Source organism: Podarcis vaucheri (genome assembly GCF_965113315.1).
Source record: "Podarcis vaucheri genome assembly, chromosome: 3".
In the NCBI taxonomy this organism is placed as follows: Eukaryota; Metazoa; Chordata; class Lepidosauria; order Squamata; family Lacertidae; genus Podarcis; species Podarcis vaucheri.
Genome location: NC_138761.1, coordinates 59,345,828 through 59,369,226, shown reverse-complemented (window position 1 = coordinate 59,369,226; position 23,399 = coordinate 59,345,828). Strand labels below are relative to the sequence as shown.

Sequence of the window (23,399 nt, the reverse complement as noted above, 5' to 3'; positions counted from 1 at the left end):
TGAAATAACCCATATCCTAGCTGCTACCTGCATTACCTTTGGAGATGGGAGGACACAGGGTGATCTCAGCATGAGGGCAGGTTCATGTAGCTATCAAGCCTATGACTTCACATGAAAAGAATGCCTTCATATATTTTATATTGAAAAGCATTCCATTTTTGAGATAACTGCCATGCTAGAACACAAAGCACTACATATTCATAATACTGAAATGCTACTGCTGCTTGGTGAATAAGGTCTCCAGAGCAAAGTGTGAGACAAGGCAAAATATTTATTTTCTTACCAGCACCATGTTACCTTTTATATATTGCCATTGGTTTTCTCCTGTGAATTCTCCTTGTGCCATTTGTGTTTCCCAGCACCACCTAGCATTGATTCCCATTGAATGTTTATGTAATTCGCTAAAGTTACAGAATTAGGGGACTGTTAGTGAGTGGTTCCTTAGGCTGTATGGATGGGAGATTGCCTGCTCCTGATGGGATTATATACTCTGAAGGAGCAGGTATGTAGCTTGGGGGTTATTTTGGATTTTGTAGGCAAATAGCAGAGCAAGCTTACTCTATTTGAATATAAAAAATTGAAAATGTGGATCTATGTCAAAAAGTTTTCACCCTGTTATCTGTAAATAGGTACCTATAACACTTCCCAACTAATACTATTGCATTAGTTGGGTGCATAGATTGAAGTAAGGCTAGTTTACATGCAAATACCTTGTGCAGAGAACAGAAGGGACAACTGGTGCAAGAGGTAAAAAATGAGCTGCAATTTAAAAAACTAACTTTATTAAGGATATTGCTGTTAACTGTAATTACAAAAGTTAAAAAATAGTACCCAGTGCCCTGTTGCACTACTTTTTAATTACTTCTGGAATTGTTTGAAGACTTAAGGCAGATATCTCAAGGTAGGAAGGCTTAGCATGATCCAAATTCGAATATCCATTTCTCATATTTTTCAATGTCCGCAGCAGAGACTGACTTCGAAACTTTCTTTAAAGCCATTTCAAAATCTTCCATTGTGGTTGGCATGTGCATTTCATCTCTGGAAAGATTTCGGATTTCTTCTGGTGTCAAGCCTTCAATACGCCTTCTCATAGCCATTAGTGAAGCATCCCTGTTGGTATGCAAGATTGGACTTAATGAGAATACACAATGCCACTGGTCCTTAGTAAATGGCTAACAGTAGCTGTAGATGAACACTGACATGCTTAAAATATCAAACAGACTGCGTGGAAAGTTTGACCTTCAGCACAAAAACGGAAACACATCTGGGGACTTCGTACTGTATTCAGTACTGCATGGATAGGGAACCTGTGGCTCTCCAGATGTCGGAGTCAGTCCAGCAACATCTGGAGGCGTGCAGGCTCCGACTTCTACAACTGTGGATTAATAACAGTTCAGTAGATCACATAATTCTATTGCAGTAATTTGGAATCTGAGACCCAGCTTGAAACCCCAGCTTACAGAGACACCTTTTTATCATTCTTTTCTCTCTCTCTGATCATGCATGTCTTATCCTTTGTACAGTGGTACCTCGGGTTACATATGCTTCAGATTACAGACTCTGCTAACCCAGAAATAGTACCTCGGGTTAAGGATTTTGCTTCAGGATGAGAACAGAAATCGTGCAGCGGCGGCGGCGGCGCAGCAGCAGCAGGAGGCCCATTAGCTAAAGTGGTGCTCCAGGTTAAGAACGGGCCTCCGGAACGAATTAAGTACTTTACCCGAGGTACCACTGTATATTCACAGAAACCGCTACACATTTTTGGTATCTCCCTTTAGCAAAATGTCACAAGAATCCAGGAAGTTGCCTTATACAGAGTCAGAGCATTGGTCCATCCAGCTCAGTATTGTCTACACTGACTGGCAGTGGCTCACTAGGATTTCAGGTAAGGGATATTCCCAACCTAGGAATTTATGCATTCAGAGCAGATGCTTTACAGCTACAGCTCTGTCAAATATCAAAACTGCCTTCAATGGGAAGACAGTAATTTCGGTATTTCAAACAGTGACACTGGCTAGGCTAATAGATGACAGAAGGCAAGGGGTGTGGAGTCGTTTTGGAGGGGCTGATATGGGGATTACCCTCTTCATTTTGCAATGGCTGAACAGATTCACCTGAGAAATGGCACAAATAGTGCAGTTGAGACTGGTATGGGGGGTTAGATAAAGATTTGAGACAGGGGAAAAATAACGGAGAGGGAGTAGAGGGGAGTGGAAGAAGAGAAGGTAACTGATGTGGATGAGGAAAAAGTGCATATGGCCAGAGAAAAAGGATAAAACAAATGTAGAGCGGAGAGGAACAATACATGAGAGACGTGTGCACCAAGAAGGAAAAAGCCCATCGTGGCAGAGAATGGGGACTAAGGGAAAAAGGTATACAAACCTGCCATTCCCCAAGTTCAAGGAAAGCAGACAAATAGGTTGAATCTGTCTGCTTTCCTTGAACTAGAGGAGAATGAAGAGGGAGAAGAATAAAGACTGCCTGACTGGGAAGTAGTTTCAGTATATTTATATTTTTTATCAAAGCAACAGTAAGCCAGTGGACAAACAGCAACATTAATGTATTTTCATAAACAAATTTTGGATTCCAAGAAAAGCCCCAATTAAATGATTATTCATTCAAATTTCTGAGTAGGTATGCTTAAAACAGGCCTTAATTATTTTAGAAGTGTTACAGTTTTAACGTACCTGCAAACATTAGTAATGTCAGCCCCGGAATAACCTTCCATATTTTGTGCTATATTGGCAAGGTCAACATCATCAGCAAGTTCCAACTCTCGCAGGCTTATTCTTAGAAGTTCTTCTCTACCTTTGGCTAAAACGGAACATTTTTTTAAAAAGTAACAATATAAATAGTTGGAACCACATAGCATAGTTACTAACTTTCACAAAATGCTGAGGCTTTCAAAAATGGGTTCCTAAACCTGCACTTAGTTCTGCTTTTTGCCACCCGAGAAGCTTGTGTGCCAAAGTTTACAAGCAACACTCTACCAAGGAAGGGAAGTGATTTTCACTGCAACCCAAACTGCCACCCTAATCACAGCTCTGGAGGTTCAGGAGACTTCCCAGGGGAGAAGGGAACCCTGGGAGGGAAGACTGGGAGTTGCGGAGCCTCTATTGGATTTCTGCCCCTTCCATAGAAGGCAGCACAAATCTGGGATTCTACTTCTTGGGGGAGTATTTTCCCCGGAGGCCACTTGGAAGCACCACCCCTATTTCCCAATACAGTCCTACACCAAATTCAGGTTCAGAATTCAAAATTCAGCATAAATAAAAAGGTTGGTTTCCCCCAAAATGGAAGTTGTTCTACCTGATGGTAAAGGAATATAAATTCTCTTCTCCAGCCGTCGTCGTAAGGCCTCATCAATATCCCATGGAAAATTAGTAGCAGCTAGTACCATAACCATTTTGGAAGGGTCATCATTTTCAGAAGCCCCTCCAACACCTAAATCAGAAGGAAAGAGGAAGTTATAAGGGGAGGTCACAAAATTCTGGAAGCTATCCAAAGTTAAAGCCAATGTGAATTTTAATCACCTGCATAAAATGGCAACAGATTTGCACTGAACAATTTGAATAAAGTGTCTCTTGGCTATTGAAGCAGCTCCCCCTGCTGCTGCATTTAATTACTAAAAAAGAAAAACAGGAGCAGAACGACTAAGACAGCTTTGTAAAGAGGGAAAACTCTTTTCAGAAGTCTATCCACTGGTCTGCAAAATTAAGTCTGTTCAATGATTCCACAACCATAGTAATTCAGACAGTGGCTACATCCATACGATACATGTATTGCACAAAGCTACTACTTTAAACAGTCATACATAATTTCTGATCCAAAGCAGAAATATTAGTACAGTGTTGCTACTATAATGTCACATCAAAGTTCCTACTTCGAGCTTCACATCTCTTTAACACAATGTGAACTGAGCTTATTTACCATCCATCTGAACGAGTAATTCTGCCTTCACCCTTCGGCTGGCTTCATGCTCCTCAGAAGTTCCTCTGCGACTACAGATAGAATCGATTTCATCTATAAATATTGTTGCTGGTGCATAGAATCGAGCCTTGAGAGACAAGATGAAGGAACATCAATTGAACTTAAATCACCAGAAGTACCGTTGGGCTATGTTTAACAACTTACTGCACAAAAAACATGGCATATAACCTTGAAAGTCCACTCAATTACAGTTTTTCTCTCTCAAGTCAGCAACCAGCACCGGATTTAGGGTGATCTGGGTGGTTCCCCCGCACAGGGTGCCAAGATGAGGAGGTGCATCATCATCATCATCATCCCCACTATATGTACCTATGTACCTCAAAGTTTTTTGGGAGGGAGGGGGAGGGGGAGAATGCCAAATTTTGCCTTTGCTCAGGGCACCATATTACCAAAGTCCACCCCTGAAGCAACAATCTTGGGTTCCCAGATGTTGGACTTCAACTGCCATCATTCCTAGCCATTAATGTTATGCATTAATCCAACATCCTGAGACCCAACAAACTTTCCAATAAAATTCTGGGCAGTGTGCAAGCGGGCTTCGGAGTGCTTCATTTTAAAATAAATAAATTGTCCAGTAGCACCTTAGAGACCAACTAAGTTTATTCTGGGTATAAGCTTTCGTGTGCATGCACACTTCTTCAGATACTGAAGATACGTATCTGAAGAAGTGTACATGCACATGAAAGCTTATGACCAGAACAAACCTAGTTGGTCTCTAAGGTGCTACTGGACAATTTATTTATTTTTTCCGACTGCGTCAGACCAACACGACTACCTACCTGAATCTAGATTCATTTAAAAAGTAATAGAAGTTATACATTAACTTGAATAGTATGAAACCAAGGGAGGTGCTACTATGCAATTCACTGCTAAGTGGCAAAGCAACTTGTAAGACTTTAATGGAGAGGGGTGGTGTGAGAATGAGGCTGGCTACACACGCACACACACACACACACACCCCTCTATATTTTGTGATACAACTGCATCATGCTTGTCTGGTAAAGGAGAATAGCCCACTGCAGTCAGATAGGACTGGTACTGTGTTAAGACAAAATTATGACAGTACAAGGAGTCTTGTCCATGATAGCCCAACGCTGGTCAGGCCTGCTCAATGTAACACAACAACCATTACATACAAACATGCATACCCTTTAGCTGCTGTACAACTAGAAGTCTGAAAAAAGCTTAAATATAAATTTCAGATGAGTAGCCAGGTTTTTGGAACACCTGTATATTCTAGAAACTATTATTCATCCAAAATATATATCAAAGAACCAACAGTGAACTCTAAAATCACCATTTCAAATAGAAGTCGAACAAGTTTTTCAGATTCTCCTCTGTATTTTGAAGTAAGTGTTGACGATGATATGTTGAAAAAGGTTGTCTTGCATTCAGTAGCTACAGCTTTTGCAAGCAGCGTTTTTCCAGTGCCAGGAGGACCAACCATCAAAACACCCTATGTAAAAGAAAGGAAGTCCAAAAAAAGGTTCAGAAAGTTTCTCATTTGAGATATCTAGAACACATTTTCCACTGGAAATTGCTTTAGAACTTCCTTTTCTCCAAATGTGCTTTAATATCATGTCTAAGAAAATGGTATCCTAGCTTTGAGGATCAGAACAGCAGGCATTCTTATTTAACTTGTTTACATATCCAGATCACTACACATTGCATTCAGTGGAATTGTGATATATTTTGCTCTATTGCTAAAATGTGAGAAATTCTAGCCATACAATAATTGCATTCAGATATTAGGTTAATACTAACTCATCATTTTCTCTTAATAAAATTGTGCCCAATCAGGACATAAGAAAACATTAATAATTCAAAACTAAATTGCATGATTTTACCTTCCAGGGCCTTCTAATCCCCTTAAAGAATTCTGGCATCCACATGGGTAAAACCACTGCTTCCTTGAGCAACTTTTTAGCTTCCACTAAGTCAGCTATATCATCCCTGTTTAAGAAAAGAAATTAACAGATTACAACACGCTAGAAGCAACTAATTACTGTTCCATTCAAGAGTCCCTATCACAGTTGGACAGTAACCTTGGGTTAGCTTCTAAAAGATGCATTCCTACCTGCAGCTGAAACCTTCTATGACTCTCTACAGAAGAATATCAAATAAATAATTTCCCATTTGAATTCTATCTGCTCCCAGGTGTCAGCATTCTGTTCCAAGTAAATTTGCATACTCTGTAATTCTGTTCCAGGAGAAAACTATCAATACATCAACACACTTGTTGTTTGTACAAAATGTTCTTTCACATGGAAGTCTATCATAAAGTTGTTTTTAATATAAAAAGTTCAGGTGTTTTTTTCATTTAAGCATTTCAGTAATATTTATCATCCCTTAAAGTAACCTGGCTTAAAATGCTCTCTGAATGCAGGCACCACATTCAGTTAAATTTTGACTTTTTAACACACCAAGTTAAACTATGATTTTATATATAAACCAAGGGCAAAAGTGATTAGAGGTGAAGCTTTATAAATACATGCATTTGTTATACAAATTATAAATATTCAAGAAGTCAAAAACCACAGAAAGGTATTCAGTGGGTGTCCCACTGCTGACAGGAAAAATATATTAGCAGACTGAGCAGGCTGGCTGTTTCCAGCAATTCCTCCTCCCCCTGCAGCCCCTCAAACCACCTTCTCCTCTGGAGAGTTTCAAAATATAAATTAAGTAACAAACATACAAACAATCACAACCACAACCGTTACATTCTAGGTTATGGAGAAACATTATTTTGTACGGTATGTGCCAGCCCTTTCTTTGGGCACAAGTAGCCTAATATTATTCATGTTTACTCAGCAGGGCACATTCCTCAGGATTTAGTAAGAATGAAGTGTTTCAGTATGAAGGAATTTGCTTTTAAAGTACAGGTTCATAATAGAAACAGAAACCAATCCATTGGTTGTATATGGCAAGTAAAGACCAAGGAAAGCAGGCAATTTGCTTCTCTAAGTCAGAAGAGTGTTCTCCCCCCCCCCCTTTCAGGCATTGAACAGGCCCAAATACAGACTACACAAGCTCTAATTTTAAGATGCACAAACTCATTCTCCCACCCTCAATGAAAACTGGCTCATGTAATATTCTAAGAAAAATTCTGTTGAGGCAAATTGATCATCTTTTCCAGGGATTCTTGGTACAAGTGTATATGTTAAGCTCATTTTATAACATTCTTGCCTTATGTATACACAAAGGAGAAAAATGTTAATTCAGATAATTAGCAACTCTTAATAACTGTTGACTGCCCACATTGGGACAGTAGTCATTTACGCTTCAGCCACTAAAACTACATCCTGTTCATACCAAATACAGGGTGCCAACCAATGAGTGAATGGCCACTCAGCTGGCTACATGGTAACAGGATTGCTTCTAAGCAAGGAAGTCTGTATAGCAGCATTAGTTAAGAGTGTGCTTATTATTCTTTCAGACCACTGATGTTGTGGTATAGCATCTAGTTGTGTACCATTATTTTGCTGTTCCTGGCTGCACAGTAGGTATGATGTGGTGATATCCCCTCTATAGAAGCCTTGTGCTAGATTCAGCTGAACGATGCAAATAAGTTGGCAGGTCACAGTGGACAATATTTTGCACTGAGCTAGGCCTGATACACTTAATTCCTTGAATGTAATATCTTGCTATAAACTGAATGAAAAATATTATTAATGGAAGACCTACAATCTGTTGTCAGGTTAAATTTAATTTTTAACGAAGCATTGGCATTACCCTCTTTAAAGGATTGAGCTTACACACATACTTCCCAAGTAAAAAAAATTACAGAGATGGGTTACACTTACCATCGAACATTGGGATTTTGGGAAATGATGTCTCTTTCCAAAGCTTCTACTAAGTCTTTGTCGTATCCAGTGCTATCAAATTTCTTTGGCTCAGATTCTGAAATGTCAGACGAGGGCTTATTCTGCATTACAAACACAGTTTGCATATCAAACCTACATTTGTTATTTTAAAATTGTCCACACAATGAATCACTATACCTGGCTTAATGCCCACTTAATTATAATAGAAGCAAGGGCCCTGTAGGCAAAAGTGGCCATAGTCTACACAGCTTACAGCCATTCCAGAATAATGCAAATTCAAGATGGAAATATGGCACTGGGTGGAACTATTAAAATCATCCCCAAGTGCAGGCTAGCTAATTTAGAAGTCAGCTGAGCCATGAACTGATCAGGCACCTTGTTATAATAAATAATTCCGTTACTGAATTGTGGCATTAGGTATATTTATATAGCATTTTACAATGGAAATGTTTTGTAAAAGCACCCACGGCTCCACCCAAGATTATCAAAGGCTGGAAGGACATAGTGGAGGTCTCTGCTAGTGGAAGAGGGGAAACCATTTTTACCAACCCCATCGATCCCTTCCCCAAAGATATATTCTGGAGCGTTGAGCAGTGCTGGAGTGCCATGGTGGGTGTTGGTGAAAATGGTCCCCTTCCATTAACCGAAGCCTCTACTATATCAAGTTATTCTGTGAATGGAATGACTCCATCCATTTGCGGAAACCACAGGAGAGGGGGATGCTGTTGTGCTCGAATCCTGCTTACTGGTTTCCCACAGGCAGCTGTTCAGCCACTGTGAGAACAGGATACAGTGGTGCCCCGCAAGACGAATGCCTCGCAAGACGGAAAACTCGCTAGACGAAAGAGTTTTCCATTTTGGAGGTGCTTCGCAAAACGAATCTCCTATGGGCTTGCTTCGCAAGACGACAATGTCTTGCGAGTTCCTGCTGGTTTTTTCCCTCCCCCCCCTTTTTCTAAGCCGCTAAGCTGCTTATCAGCTGATCCGATCAGCAGATAAGCCGCTAAAAGCTGCTAATAGCGCTAATCCGTCAATGGGCTTGCTTCGCAAGACGAAAAAACCACTAGACGAAGAGAATCACAGAACAGATTCTTTTCGTCTTGCGAGGCACCACTGTACTTGACTAGATTGGCCCTTGGCCTGATCCAGCTGGCTCTACTTCTGCTCTTATGCTCACTATAGCCTTCAGACTCTCTGAAAGGAAATTCTAATAATATTCATCTTTGTACCATTTGACAAAAACGCCACGTTTAGTTTCATTACTGCTGCAATTCTATACACATTTACCTGGAAACATGCACTACTGAATGTAATGGGGCTTCAAAATTGACATGTTTCAAACTACTCTTCCCTAAAACCTTACACCTCCTGCCTCTTGAGAATGTTGACAGTGTATATGAGAGAGATCCAAATGGGAGAGGGGCACGTCTAAGAACTTGAAAAGCTAGCTTCACATTTTAGACACTCACTTTTTCTTCTTTCATTTTATTCTGCGGATCCTTCTTTTCCCGGCCACGGATTATTTTGCCTTTATCGTTAGAGCTTCGGGAGGAGGGACGGCTGGAGACTTTAGGCGCTGCACTCGCTCGATTATTTTGGCTCCTGCAATCACTGCAATGAGCAGACTGACGTTTCCTGGCTCCTGGTGAACTTCTGGTTAGTTAGAAAATGGAAAAGAGAAAACTGTAATAAAGCTAAACTAAAGCAGCTTTCAGCATAGGGACAAGTGCATAAGCATTTTGTTTGGACCTATGAGGATCTGAATTGTTTACATTATGGGGCAATAGATCTTAGGAATCCCCCCTCCTGGGCAAGGTCTGTGCTGAGGCTCCATGTGGACTGCCAAGGTATATATACTGGGGACAGGGCAGCATGCTTTTTCCCTGACTTAGGAACTGGAACCAGTGTGTGGGTCTCACAGACATTTTAAATGTAATGTTTTGGGCTTCCTTGATCCACTTTACACTCTCGGCGTCTCTTACCTACGTTCAGCAGGTACAGGCAGGGACCAAACTTCTCCATCATGAGCCGGTAATTCTTGCTGCGCAGCTTTCAAAGGCGTGTTGTCTAATTTAAAGCTTTCTAGTGTTTTCATGATATCCTTCACGTGCTTTGCTTCTACACTTATCTCCTGCCTAACCTGATTGAAAACATGAAAAGTATAGCTTTAACAGGTAGAAACGTGTCCCTAGCTGAGCATACGTAGCTTTAGAAAATAAATAGGGCTCCATTAGAAGTTGCTAGAGATGTTTAACTTCAATTGTTTGCTTTTTTCTTTTCTTTGTTTTGATAGTGTATCAGTCTTTTATTTTTATCTTTATTTTGGATGAAGGGGCCATTTGGAAGTTTTCAAGATAAATATGTTACTTTATAGGAAGTTGACCTGGTCTACCAAAGATTCCCAAATCCTGCACCAAAATGGGGAACAAATGCACCACTTATGCTAATTAACTTGGAAGTTCATTTGCATATACCATTCCATATTAAAGGTACAGTATTATTTCTCTGTAATAGCTACTCTTAAGGATCGCCCATATTCTAGGTGCCCTTTGAGGGAGTTATTCCAGAACAGACCTCTGTAATCTAAAGTTCATAGCAAGCACGGTAATGCACCTCAGAAGCCCTCACACTGGTATTTACTGCAGGCCTTTCAAGGTTACCTGGGCTATTACAAGATATTCCAGTACTAAATAAGCACGTCATAATGATCCACTATTATTCTATTTATATCCCACTTTAAATATTTATATTCCAGAGGCATATGTAGGATTTCCATGTGGCCTCCCATCCAGGCATTGATCATACCTTTAGTACTGAAAAAAAATACAACTCCCAGTGTGGCAGGAGCAAATTCTCTGACAGGAAATTTCAGATGATCATTCACACTGAGGTCCAGCGCCAAGAGCCTTCTGGCGGTTCTCTAGCTGCGAGAAGCCAAGTTACAGGGAACCAGGCAGAGCGCCTTCTCGGTAGTGGCACCTGCCCTATGGAATGCCCTCCCACCAGATGTCAAAGAGTAGGACAACTACCAGACTTTTAGAAGACACCTGAAGGCAGCCCTCTTTAGGGAAGCTTTTAATGTTTAACAGACTACTGTATTTTAATACTTTGTTGGAAGCCGCCCAGAGTGGCTGGGGAAACCCAGCCAGATGGGCAGGGTATAAATAATAAATGATTATTATTATTATACATGAAAGAACCACAATATGCCAGAAAAATCACATTTTTCTGTGCATAAAGTTGTGTTTTTGAAAAATATTAAGGGCGAGCATTCATAAATGCAACTCCTCACCAGTAGTCTGAAGTGATACATTCCAGGAAGGGCTCAGATGTTCACATGATAGTGATTAATTAAGACAATTCATCAGAGCAGTAAGTTTTAGATTAATCAACTAAGGCTGCAAATCCAAACTCCACATACCTAGGAGAAAACCCCATTGAATTCAATATAGGACTTGCTTCTGAGTGGACAAGGTTTGGCTTGAACTCTAATTAAGCACTGGCACCAGATTTTAATCAGTGCTGAGTTTATTTTTGAGGCTTTTTAATTATTAAAATAATAGGTAACTTAAAAATTAAAGGTGCCCTTTTCTCTAACAATTAGTAGCAGCTTTTCTTTAGTAAATGTAAGTCAGGAATTCACCAAGAGGAGGTTTTAGAAATGTGCGTGTTTATAAAATTTAATCGATCTGTTGTAAGCAAATTATTATCAAGCAATTTTTCTTAAGCTAAGGACCTTATGAATTAAGTGTAAGTAAGAACCCAATCAATGGAAAAAGGATGACCCACCTGTTGCCATTTCTGCTGGAGGTATGTGTCTTTGACAGAAGAGAGGTATTTATTCATTTGGTCAAGTACTCCCTGGTAATAGACCATTGCAGAGTCATAATTTCCCAGCAAGGCGTACTCACGGGCCAGCTTCACATTCTCACTTATCATGACAAGACTCATGGTCAACATAAGCTGGGGAGGAAAAAAATGCTGCAGTTGGAATACACAACAGCTGGGGTATAAAGAAAACCTGTCAAATGTGTAACATGGAAATGTGGAAGAATGGAAAGGTTCTCATGCTGTATTTCAATTTTTCATACATTATGTGAAAAATAGTACTACAGAACAGTTACATTTTGTCACAAAGCCATCTCTCTCAAAGACCTTTCAATCAATTGTGAATGTGGCTGTTGTCAAATAGTCATGACACAAGCATTACTCAATACATAGTTCTAGCATGTTTTGTCTCCAAAGAACTATACTTTAAATGATAGAAGTTGCACCATAGTCTGTAGATTTGTCATAATTTACGTTAGACTGTTAATTGTGAATAACTATAACATAAACTGAAGAATTAAATTCTATGGTATATAGCAACCAGACACATGGCTTCCCCTCCAGTCCCAGTTTCATTGCTTTGTATTATTCAAATTCAGAATTTGAACTATTTCCCCTACCAGTCTTAAAGCACCTGACTTGCATACAGAAGGTCCTAAATTTAATCCCTGGCATTTCCCGGTATGGCTGAGAGACACAGGTGCAATCTACACACACATAAAAAATGTTCTGAAAATGCTTTTTTAAAAGCATTTTTAAAAATACATTGAATTTTCCATAAGGTTCACCATTGCCATATACAGTGGTGCCTCGCAAGACGAAATTAATTCGTTCTGTGAGTTTTTTCGTCTTGTGATTTTTTTGTCTTGCGAAGCACGGTTTCCCTGGGTATTAACGGTTTTAAGAAAAAGGAAACAAACTTGCAAGACGTTTTCGTCTTGCGAAGCAAGCCCATAGGGCAATTTGTCTTCCGAAGCAACTCAAAAAATGAAAAACTCTTTCGTCTTGCGAGTTTTTTGTCTTGCGAGGTACCACTGTAGTGTCACATCATATATTGCACTTAAAAAGTTTTATTTGCAGCTGTATAGCTGAGTCCACAGAGTGGCCAAGGGCTTTTAAAAGCATAGAAGTACATGAGATGGGCTATGATGGGCAGAAGATGTTCCAGTAAAGCCAAAGAAGAAGAAAAAAACCCATACTTTTTCTCTCAGAATACATTAAATATCCTGGGCTGCCCATATGTATTACAGAAATGCTATCAACAGGAGGGAGGCTGATGGAAGGAGAAGACACACTGTAGTTGCCCAACCGCATTGTGACTTCTTAATTATTATTAAAAGTTCTCTCTTTATATCACTTCAGAAGTGATGTGCCTGACAGTGCGATTCTATGCAAGCCTATTCAGCAGCAAGTGCCATTGAGTTAGCTGGAATCTACTCCCAGCATTCCAAGAGTTCACCCTTAGAAAACCTAATGTATCTTAATGGCTCATTCATAAAAGATCATTGTTCTGGTGAGACTTAAATAAGCAGCCATAAATGTTACATTAAATGTTCTGCACTATGTTCTAAGTAAATTAATCTGGTTATCCATGGAAGAGAGATTTAGGATAGAATTACACTTAAAAACAAATGCAGGATCATTTCTGCAGTGTTTTGTGTTTAGTGGAAATTTTACTCTTTTGATTTCTGCTTGTTTGTAGGTAACACGAGATTAAAACTCAGGGAATGACTCTCACTGAAGTTGGTAAGAGCTCTCTGCTTTATCCCTTTAAAACACATTTCACTGCGTCAAGTGTTGCTATGAGATTTAGTATGCAATCCATTCAGAGTTACATGTTGAAACTAGTTATAGATAGCATTTCTGGCTACAGAACCTATATTAATAGAAACTCAAAACACGCTGACATAACTGGCAGTAAGTAGTGCAGGGTGCGGCAGCAAGTTTGCAGCTTCCCCTGCCGATAACACAGAGGCCCAAACTACATTGACCTGATAAACAGCTATTAGCTGTACATTCTACTGATCACCATGTAATTTTTAGAATTTTATTTTAGGATATTGGTATATAATTTTGATTTTTATATGTTTTGATCGTTTTGTACACTGCTTTTAGATTTTTTTAAAAAAAATTAAGCTGTTTTTAAGTGTCTTAAGTTTTAAAAAAAGTTTAACAAAACCATTTCATTGAAGATACCAACCACACTTAAATTAATGCTAAAATACATTGCTCTGTTTAGTATGTGGCTCTTTAATGGGATTTACTTTTTGTACAGTGCTCTCTCATTTCAAACACTCTTCCTCTGGTTTTCTCCTTGCTTACCATTACTACGGTTTCATTCAGTATTATCTACTTCCTTTCTTTTTTGCCTGCCTATGACTTTTCAGACCACTCTTATCTCTCGTGCTTTACTGCAAAAACCAAACTGTAATATGCTTTTAAACTCTGGAATCCAAAAAACCCAAATCTCCTTTATGACTTGCCATTACTTGCTTAATTGTTTTCATCATCTTGCTAAACTTGTAATTTCAAACTAGTTTAGTCATCAGCTCATGCTAGCAAACAGGTGTATCAGGTATGAGAACCCATCTTACCCATCCTAAACATCTATGAGAAAGCTTGCCGAAATCCTGGAAGCATGTTTTCTCACACAAGTTGTACACTAAAAACTTCACAGCAGTTTCCAAGACTTGTAACTTTTAACAACAGCACTAACAGAAGCTCAGCTTCCAAAGAGAAATTATGAAGCTTATAAAATGCATTTTCAGTCATGACATCATACTTTAGCATTGTTTTTTATTCAAACCATCTATTTAAATATTTTTTTAAAAGTGTGTGTGTGTGTGCGCGCGCTCTGCTGCTAAATGAATCTCTCCCAAAACAATACTTGGGCTGGATCAAGTGTGGGGACAAAGCGGGCAAGTGCCCCTGGATGGCACATTTGGGGGGGGGGCTGCAAAATTACTGGGTTCAACACACACACACACTTCAATGCTGAAAGGAGTGAAAGGGCCGGGAGGAGGCTCTCACTTCACTCTGGCGGAGATCCCAACATTGGGTCTGGCCTGTTGGGCTGGCAGCAGAAGGCAAACAGCAGCCAGACAGTGCAAGAGTGGCAGCAACAGAAGTAGTAGAGCCCAGAACCTCCCCGGCCATTTCTGCCTTGTCTAGGCTCACTGTTGCCTGGCAGCCCTTGTTCCAAGACGCAGCAGGTCCCAAGGCAGACAGATGGGCAGCCCTCCTTGTTTTCCTCTTCCTTCCACTTCACCACTACAGATGCAGCTGCACCCCCTCTGCCTTCTTGCTGGAAATGCCCAGGGCAGCACCCACAGATATGCTGTCATCAAATGCCTCCTTTTTTCTCCCACCCGATCCTCAGCTTTCAGGGTACACACCCCGCCACAGGAGATGAGTCCAGATAAGCGCCTCTGCCTCCTTTCCCTTCCACTCACCTCCTGCTTCCTAGTATCCACTGCACCAAGCAGGGCAAGCACATGAACCCTGGGCAGAGCAAACCAGGAGGGCGGCCCCCTTGCAGGCACTGCCCTATATACTTGCCTCCCATTATGCTTTACAATTAGTAACCTGTGTGTGGGCTAACTGGGAACACTGACAGCTTCATACATCCAAGAAGACAGAAGTGTATGTAACTTGATTTCCTGTATTGGATGGTCCTGGCTACTAAACTATTATTATTATTTAATTTTGCTTTTAATTGAATTTTAAATCTGACAGCGCAGTATAAAGGAAACTAGCAACTCATTTTCAAAGCTCCCTTTCCTTGACTTAACCCACCAACCTATATGAGGCCTTTTTAAAGCATATGTCTTTAGGGAGAATGGGTGGCACCCTAGGACAAAAAACAAGACTTTTGCACCCTATGACAAAACTTGTAGATCCAGCACTGAACAATACTACATAAGGAGAGTGTTGCTTCTGAAATGACAATTCAGAATTCTGCCATCTGCTAGAGTTTCACAGTTAATTTTGAAAAGTTATTTGTAAATGGATAACAGGGATAGACAAAAGCATTGCCAGTGGCGTAGCATGGGGGGTGCAGGGGGGGCCGGCCGCACCGGGCGCAACATCTGGGGGTTAGGGGGCACAAATCCACGGGTTAGGGGGCACAAATCCACGGGTTAGGGGGCGCAAATTACTTGCCTTGCCCCGGGTGCTGACAACCCACGCTACACCACTGAGCATTGCTACCTTCATCCCCTCTGATATGCATGTTACTTTGTTCATTCTTTTACTCTAAAACAGGGGTAAGTCAACCTTTTTATACCTACTGCCCACTAATGCATTTTTCTTGATGGTAAAATTTCCTTACCGCCCACCAGTGCTTGTGCCGTAGAACCCTCTACCACCCACCTAAAATCCTGAAACGCCCACTAGTGGGCGGTAGGGACCAGGTTGACAACCCCTGCTCTAGAAAACCAGAGCATTATGGGCACAATGTACCCAAAGTCAAAGTCCCACCAATATCAATTTTGAGAAAATTAAAACACTGAAATCAAGAGAAAATGCTTGTTGTTGTATTACAGCTTGCTACACTATGCTTCCAGTTCTGACCTGTTTGAAGATCGTTTATTAGGCTCCTGTACACTTATTAGAACCAGAACACTTTGTTGCCATTATTAGTTGTACATATAATAACAAAAATAAAATATGGACTAAATAACAACATTTTGATTACAATGTTTCCAGTTTTTAGAGTCTGAGTGCCTTCCCTGAGAAATGTATATCCCTCTTTGCATCTTTTAAAAAACACACTAGTCCAGTAGTAGTTGGTGGAGCAGGGCCAACCTTCCCACTGCCTCTGCTGACCCTCTCAGTAATGAGCAGTGACCCAAGTGTTGAAAGGAAAGATAAAAAGTGAAGCTTTACCCTGTTCTGCTGAGCACTACTGCCTTAGCCACAAAAGTTATACCCAGATCCCTTGGAAAAGTGAAGAGTGTGGGTGTTCTCGCTTGGGTCTAAAAAACAAGGTGTCTAAAAACCAAGGTGACCGCTGCTTTAGGGGGACTTTCACAAACCACAGCAAGCCTCAAGCTCATATTCCTCCTTTCCTCTTCCTGTGTAACCGGGAAGATGACCTTCTGCTGAACCAGGGATAACCAAAGAGGTGTCCCCCAGATATTGTTAGACTACACCCCCGCCCCGATAACCAAATGTCAGGAGTGATGCAGCTGTAGCCCAACATCTGGAGGGCAAAAGATTGACTACCCACAAAATTTCAACAGATGCAATAATTTTATCAAGACCAAATGCCCATTCTTGCAAACTTCAGGAGCAGACCCTGAGTAATCATTTTACATTAGCTCGCTTGCAACAACAACAGCAATAATGCACAATCCTGATACTGAATTCTCCACTCATAGGGTTTATTATCTACAGGACAAGAAAACAATGAAATATTTAGTCCTATAAACACCAGCATTGTTTCTAATATTTATATACCATCCTTATTATCAAATTTCAGGGCAGCTTATTCTGAACGTATTTAAGAAATAACACAAAGCATTAATGCAACAATAACAGTGGAAAAATAAAAAAATATTTCACTGAAAGCTAGGTGTTTAAAATACAGGAAATGCTTGATAAATGTGGCCAAAACACAAGGTTGGTACCTGCCATACTTAAGGGAAGAGGGAATTCCAAGAGCTGGAAAGATCTCCCCCTGAGTGCTTCAGGATGCATGTGTGCAGGTGATGGAATGACTAGGAGGGCCTGATATAGAGAACTCAATTAACGGACAGGATGATATGAGAGAAGGTGCTCCCTCATGTAACCAGCTGTTCAGGGTCTTATATGTCAATAAGCACCTTGAACCTGCCCCAGTGTAACATGCTCAATAGTAGGCAGCACCATTCAGCAACCAAACCACTGAGTTAGCCACAGGTCCTAAAGTTGCAACAAGCACAACACAGAGCACATTGCAGTAAACCAACCTGGAAGTTAATGGTGTATAGATTAGCCCTGTCCAAGAATGGCTATGGCTGGTGCACCATTCAAGGCTAGGAAAAGGCACTCCTAGCCTCTGGGGCAACCCATGCCTCCAGTAGCAATGATGGTTCAAGGTGTAACCCAGACTACACACCTGAAATTTCAGGAGGTCTGCAATGCAGTCATGCAGCAACTGTGAAAATAGGCAACTTCCATGCTAAAGATCATTAGCAAAGGAATGGAAAATAAAGATCTCAATATCATAATGCCATTATACAAATCTAAAGAAGAAATTATAAAGATGCATAAAATTATGTATTGTTACAAAAGCTGGGTGCCTATCACTCTCTGCTGAGCAGTGGCAAGAGCTCATGCTCATGGGGTTCCAGGCACTGTGGTCCTTTGAAGAACTGAGACATGGTGGAAACTGTCCTGGCTTCAGTCTGCATGGGAGGAGTCCAAATCTTACAGCATGGTCATTTCAAGAGGGCTTGTCCCTGCAGCAGTGAAGCCCTGGAGTCAAGGCATCTCCCTCAGCCAGCCTGCCCAAAGATGGATCCCAGTCTCTCTTCCTCCTCCTCCTTCCCAGACTCCTTTTTCCTGTCACCTCAAACACACAGTCACCCTGCCAACCTTCCAAACCCCAGTCTCTGTTCACACCTTAGGGCAGGGGGGAAGGACAGTTCTCTTGCATTGCCAAGTTATTTTAATTAGTGGACCACTGTTAAAATATTGGTCAGATATCACTGGAACTCTATTGTTCCTTAATGGCCCTGTTTTGAATAGACTAGCCCAGGAATTCCTCTGCAGTTTGTACTTCTTCTTTCACATCCTAAATACTACCATTTATTAATTACTAGGATTTGTGGGGCGGGGAGCACTCCAAAATCTCTAACAGTATAGTATGGAAAACTAGCAGAAAAAGAAATTTTTTCCTTCCTCTCTCATAACTTGGGAACATCCAATGAAGATGAATACAGGAAGATTCCGGACAGGTAAAAGAAAGGGCTTCTTCACACACAGCACATAGTTTAACTATGGAGTTCACTCTCACAAGAGGTAGCATCACCAACCTGGATAACTTTAAAAGAGGATTAGACAAATTCATGGTGAATAAAGCTTTCCATGGCTACTCGCTACAGTGGCCAGGGGTTCTACTTCCACTTTCAAAGGCAGTATGTCTCTGAGCACCAATTGCTGGGAATCACACTCTTATGGCACAGGGAAGAAAGAAGTCCCCCCACCCCTCCAATACTCACGATGATGTCCCCACTCCGCCCCCAACCATACAAAAGGAGAGACTGACTTACTCCAAAAGCAGGTGTTGTTTACTCCGGAAAGCAGTCCAAGGAATGGCAGGACGAGTAGCCCGACAGTGACGTCTCCCGCATCACCTGAAATCCTAAGAGAACACGTAACTGGGCAAAGGGCTCTCCAGTCACCCGCGGGATGCCTCACACGGGCAGGTGCTGGGGGGGGCGGGATAGGAAGGGAAGGGAATGCAAAGAAGGTCTCGAGCAGGAGGAGGAGACGAAACAGGGTCTGGAGCCGCAGGAAACCGGGAGCTGGGGACGCGGGCGCCTCACCTCGCGCTCCCCTCCAGCCTCTTTTCGGGCCTCCTGGACGAGGAGAGGCTGACCAGCAAAGCCCATTCAAAGCCCTCCCGCCAACGCCGCTCGGGGGGCGACATCCCACTCCGGATGCTATTGTGGGGGGGGGGGCAGAAGCCGCCCAGAGAAGCCGCCGAAGGAGGCGGGCGGCGAGGGAGGGGGCGCTCCGGGCTCAACGGACGGGGAAAGCGAGGCTGGCGGAAGGGGGAAGCGGACGCTCACTCACCTCTTCGGCGCGCTCAGCTCCGTAACGGCGGCGACCGTGGCGGTGGCGCTAGGGCCCGACTCATCTCAGCGCCGCCTCCCGCCCACTCCGCGCGGAGGCACTGTCGCTAGCGCGCAGGCGCCAGCTCTTGTCCCGCCCCACGGCGTCCTAACGTCCCTACGGCCCCGCCCACCGGGCGGTTCTTTTTTTCTCGGGACTCTGAGTGGCGTGGGATTCTTTCCCCCCTTGGTTCATTTATATTCTCTCCTCCAATCAGAACTCGCGGCGTCACTGCTGGGCGGGCTCTTCTACCCGCTTTTTCTTTTTTACTTTCTTTCCCCGCCTCTACCTGCCGTATTGTTTGGTTTCTCGAAGTAGAAGGATCCGGCTGGCCTTTCGCTTCTCGCTCTCTTTGGGAAGGGGTCTGGTGGTCCCTGACCTCTTCATGTCAGGGACGGGGATCGCTACGCCGAGGTGCCTTCTCGGAAGTCTTTCCCAGCCACAACCTCATCCTGCCGCTTCACCCCCCGCTTGGCGCCCGCGCCTTCTTGCCTGCTTGGAATGTGCTCTTTATCTCTGACAACAAGGCTTCTTGCACGTCTGAATGCAGGATACAGAGCGGGCTGAGTGTGTACAAACTAGCCTACTGGACCTGCCTGTCTGCCTTCAGGCACTGCAGTCACCTGCAAGGGACTCCCACAGGGCAGGGTTGATGTTGCCATGTCATGTTTGCAGACGTCTTTGTAAGGCAGAGTTGGTCTACCAACAGGTTGGTTGGTGCCTGTAACTATGACCCTGAGGGGATCCTGCCATCTTCCATTTCGTGAATATGACCAAGTCAGCACAGACGTCACCGAAACAGGAGTGCGAACATGCAGGGAATGTGGGCTTGGGAGAGTGCATCTTTGAGGCTGTCCTGCAACCTGCTGCCCAAAATATTTCTGACTCAGCACATGTGGAAGGCGTTGAGGCATCAGGTTTGGTGTTGCCCTCTGTTTTCCTGAAATTAAAGGCTATATGATTTTGAGAAGGGGTCCTCCAGATGTTTTGGTTGGTATCTTCCATTATCCTTGATCATTGGCTCTGCTGCCTGATGGGAGGGGACGTGTGGAGGGTAGATTCCTTCTTTTGCTTAGTGGCATAGCAAAGCCAAGGGAATACCTTTTTACCTTACCTTACTGGCAGCAGTAGGATCATGCTACACTCATAGCATTTCACAGAGCCTCATACATTTCACAAACTAGTATCATAGCAATGCAACAGCCCAGAGCACCTACCAATAAGTAGACCTCAGAGTTAAACTGGGCTTACTTTCAGGTGTGTATAGAAAAGCAGCCTAAAGTGCTGTGTATTTTTTTATAGGTTTGATTTTATATTTTATTATATTTGTACTTTGGAATGCTACTTCATGTTACTTTAGAATAAAGACCAATAGGATAGGGTCTTAGATTTGTACCTAAGTTGGGAAGAAGTTACCAGTCTTATGAACTGTGGTTTTCAAAATACCTATATTTATGGGGGGGGGGGATTCCATTACATGGTAAGATTTATACTCTATTTGTACACTGTCCTGGGATCCCATGGCATGAGAGCAGCTTTAGAAATACAGTAAATAACAACTGGGGGCAAAATCTTAACCCCTGGATGCTTATGTCAGATGGTAATGGGATGGTATGCAGGCCTATCAGCTGATGAAGAGCACCACTGGTGCGGGTGCATGGTACCAGTGGCTCCAAGTTCTGTGAGGGCAGGTGTGAAGATACTGCTGCTGATACCCAGAGAAGCTCCCCCCCCCCAAAAAAAAAACACCCCAGGACGTTAGAGGCCTTGGAGCTCTGAGATCCAAAGACCCGTAGGTCCCTGACAGCTATACAAGCCTAACACTAGTGCAAGGGAAAATGTATGAAAACCACCCTTCACCCATGTGGCAGAGTTTTGGATAAGCTGATAGATGGATCCATCTGTCTGTTGCTCCCTGTTAAGGATTTGGATTGCTCTGTGAGCCAGGTAATCATGGCCAGTATAAACAAATACAGCATAACATTTGAATGACCAGGATTTCAATATCTCCATTCAACAAAGAGGAGGAAGACCAAACCAACACTTTTCATCAGTATAAAATTATATTTGATTAGCAGCTTATTCATTCATTGAATTTAAATTTTATTACCTCAGCAAATGGTACATTAGAGAAAACTGATTTAAAAAGTGGAAAGAGATCCATAAGACACTCAAGGAATTTAATGGATTACCAAGTATTACATGCAGAAATATGTAAAGATGATTGTTACACTGTCCGTCAAGGCACTTCTCTCACACTACAGAATTTTCTTAATAAAAGTGTAACATTTACCAGCAGTGTTTACAATACAAAAGGCATATATACAAAATGCAATATAAAAGTAAACTTGAATAGTGTCTTTCACTGGAGGGTATATTAAGGCATTTTAAAGTTTTACTATCAGATGTTTACCCAAATATACCATTGCTTTCCTTTGGCTGCATTACAGCAAATACTAATGTCTTGTTTAAAATACCAGAGATCTGCAGCCAAAAATTAACAGGTACTTTGGGTAACAGCAGCAGCATCTATGAACCCACTCACACTGCATTCTCTAGTAGACGTACAATATCAACAAAATCCCCCAAAAAACTGGTTCTCCATCACAGCTTTGCATACTGAAACAACATATTTTTTTTAAGTCTCCAAAAGAGAGAGAGAAGTTTTAGTCAAACATTCTGTAAGGTTGGTTATGAATTAGGTAGAAAAGAATCAGCAAGAGGGCCTGCCCAAGGAAAGAATGTAAGCAAATAGTACAACCGCATTTACAATACAATTACATGATTATAGAACATTTTATATAAATACAGGTCATATGTGTATGTGGAAAAGCAAAGCAATGACATTTTTAACGTTTTAACTGAAAAGTTTATTTAGAAACCAAGTGTGGAACAAGTTTATGTTTTCTCTCTTTTGTTCGGTCCCGTCACAAACTTTTTTGTTGAAAATACTACAAAACTAAAAAAATAGAATTTCTTCTACGAAGAAAAATGTAAATTGTGCAGTCTATAAAATATTTGAAATTCACACCAGAGACTACTTTGAAAAAAGTATGAGAAAATCTACACATGGACACAAGGCAACTATAACATCACAATTGCTTATGAGCGTATCTTCTGTTTTTCCAAGGGCACAACTTGGCAATAAAGACACACAAACTGAAGTACATTGCTAATAAAAACTGATGCTACAATAAATCCAGTCTGACTACTGATAAAGAATAGGTTCACCAAGACTATAAGTCACAAAGAGTGGGAAAGCATGACATTGTTTATATGAGGACTCTCACAAACACCAGTTATCCTAATTTAGCACTCCTTCCCCAAGAAAAAGTAGCATTTGTTGGAATGTTTTGGATGGACAGTAGGGAACAAACGAGGCAGAATATTATTTTTAAAATGTTCCAAAATGCAGAGTCACACATCACATTCATAATTTCTCTGAATATAAATATTAACAAGCTTAATTAAAATAATTAATTTGGGGTCTACATTTGTGAATGTTACATCATCACTCCTTACCTGAAAACAGTAATGGGCAAAATTTAGAAAACTTAACAGGCCTTATTTGTGCACCTAAAACTTTTGATATGTTCTTAACATTTGGATTATTATTATGGTTAATTTTTATTTATCACTTGCCCTTCAACCTAAGGTCTCAGGGTGGGTCACAACAATTTAGAATACAACTTTGTAGTTTGTTGTAAACTTTTTAATCACAAAAGTAGGGTAGGGTAGGTTCCACAAATATACATCTCAAGTGTCAAAGGCCTGGATAAAGAGGTGTATCTTCAGCATTCTTCAAAAATTTTGTAGTGAGGGTCCCAGACACACCTCTGTGGGGTGGGAGTTCCAGTTTAGGGGCTGTCACCAAGAATGCCCTCTCTAAGCCTCGCCCAAAGTTCTTGGGGGCAACAAAACTATAAAGAGAGGCCT

General features: G+C 41.6%; 1 protein-coding gene across 1 annotated transcript; it reads right to left on the bottom strand.

The window, feature by feature from the left end:
• Window positions 1-760: 760 nt before the first annotated feature.
• Window positions 761-19,574, bottom strand: KATNA1 (katanin catalytic subunit A1). The gene is made up of 12 exons (XM_082215275.1): window positions 19,425-19,574; window positions 18,899-18,990; window positions 11,604-11,777; window positions 9,797-9,954; window positions 9,284-9,467; window positions 7,794-7,915; window positions 5,838-5,943; window positions 5,288-5,446; window positions 3,931-4,057; window positions 3,310-3,444; window positions 2,688-2,814; window positions 761-1,110 (listed from the first exon to the last, which is right to left on the bottom strand). Exons 3-12 carry the CDS (start codon window positions 11,772-11,774, stop codon window positions 912-914), a joined length of 1,488 nt encoding a protein of 495 aa, XP_082071401.1. The 5' UTR covers window positions 11,775-11,777; window positions 18,899-18,990; window positions 19,425-19,574; the 3' UTR covers window positions 761-911.
• Window positions 19,575-23,399: the final 3,825 nt, after the last annotated feature.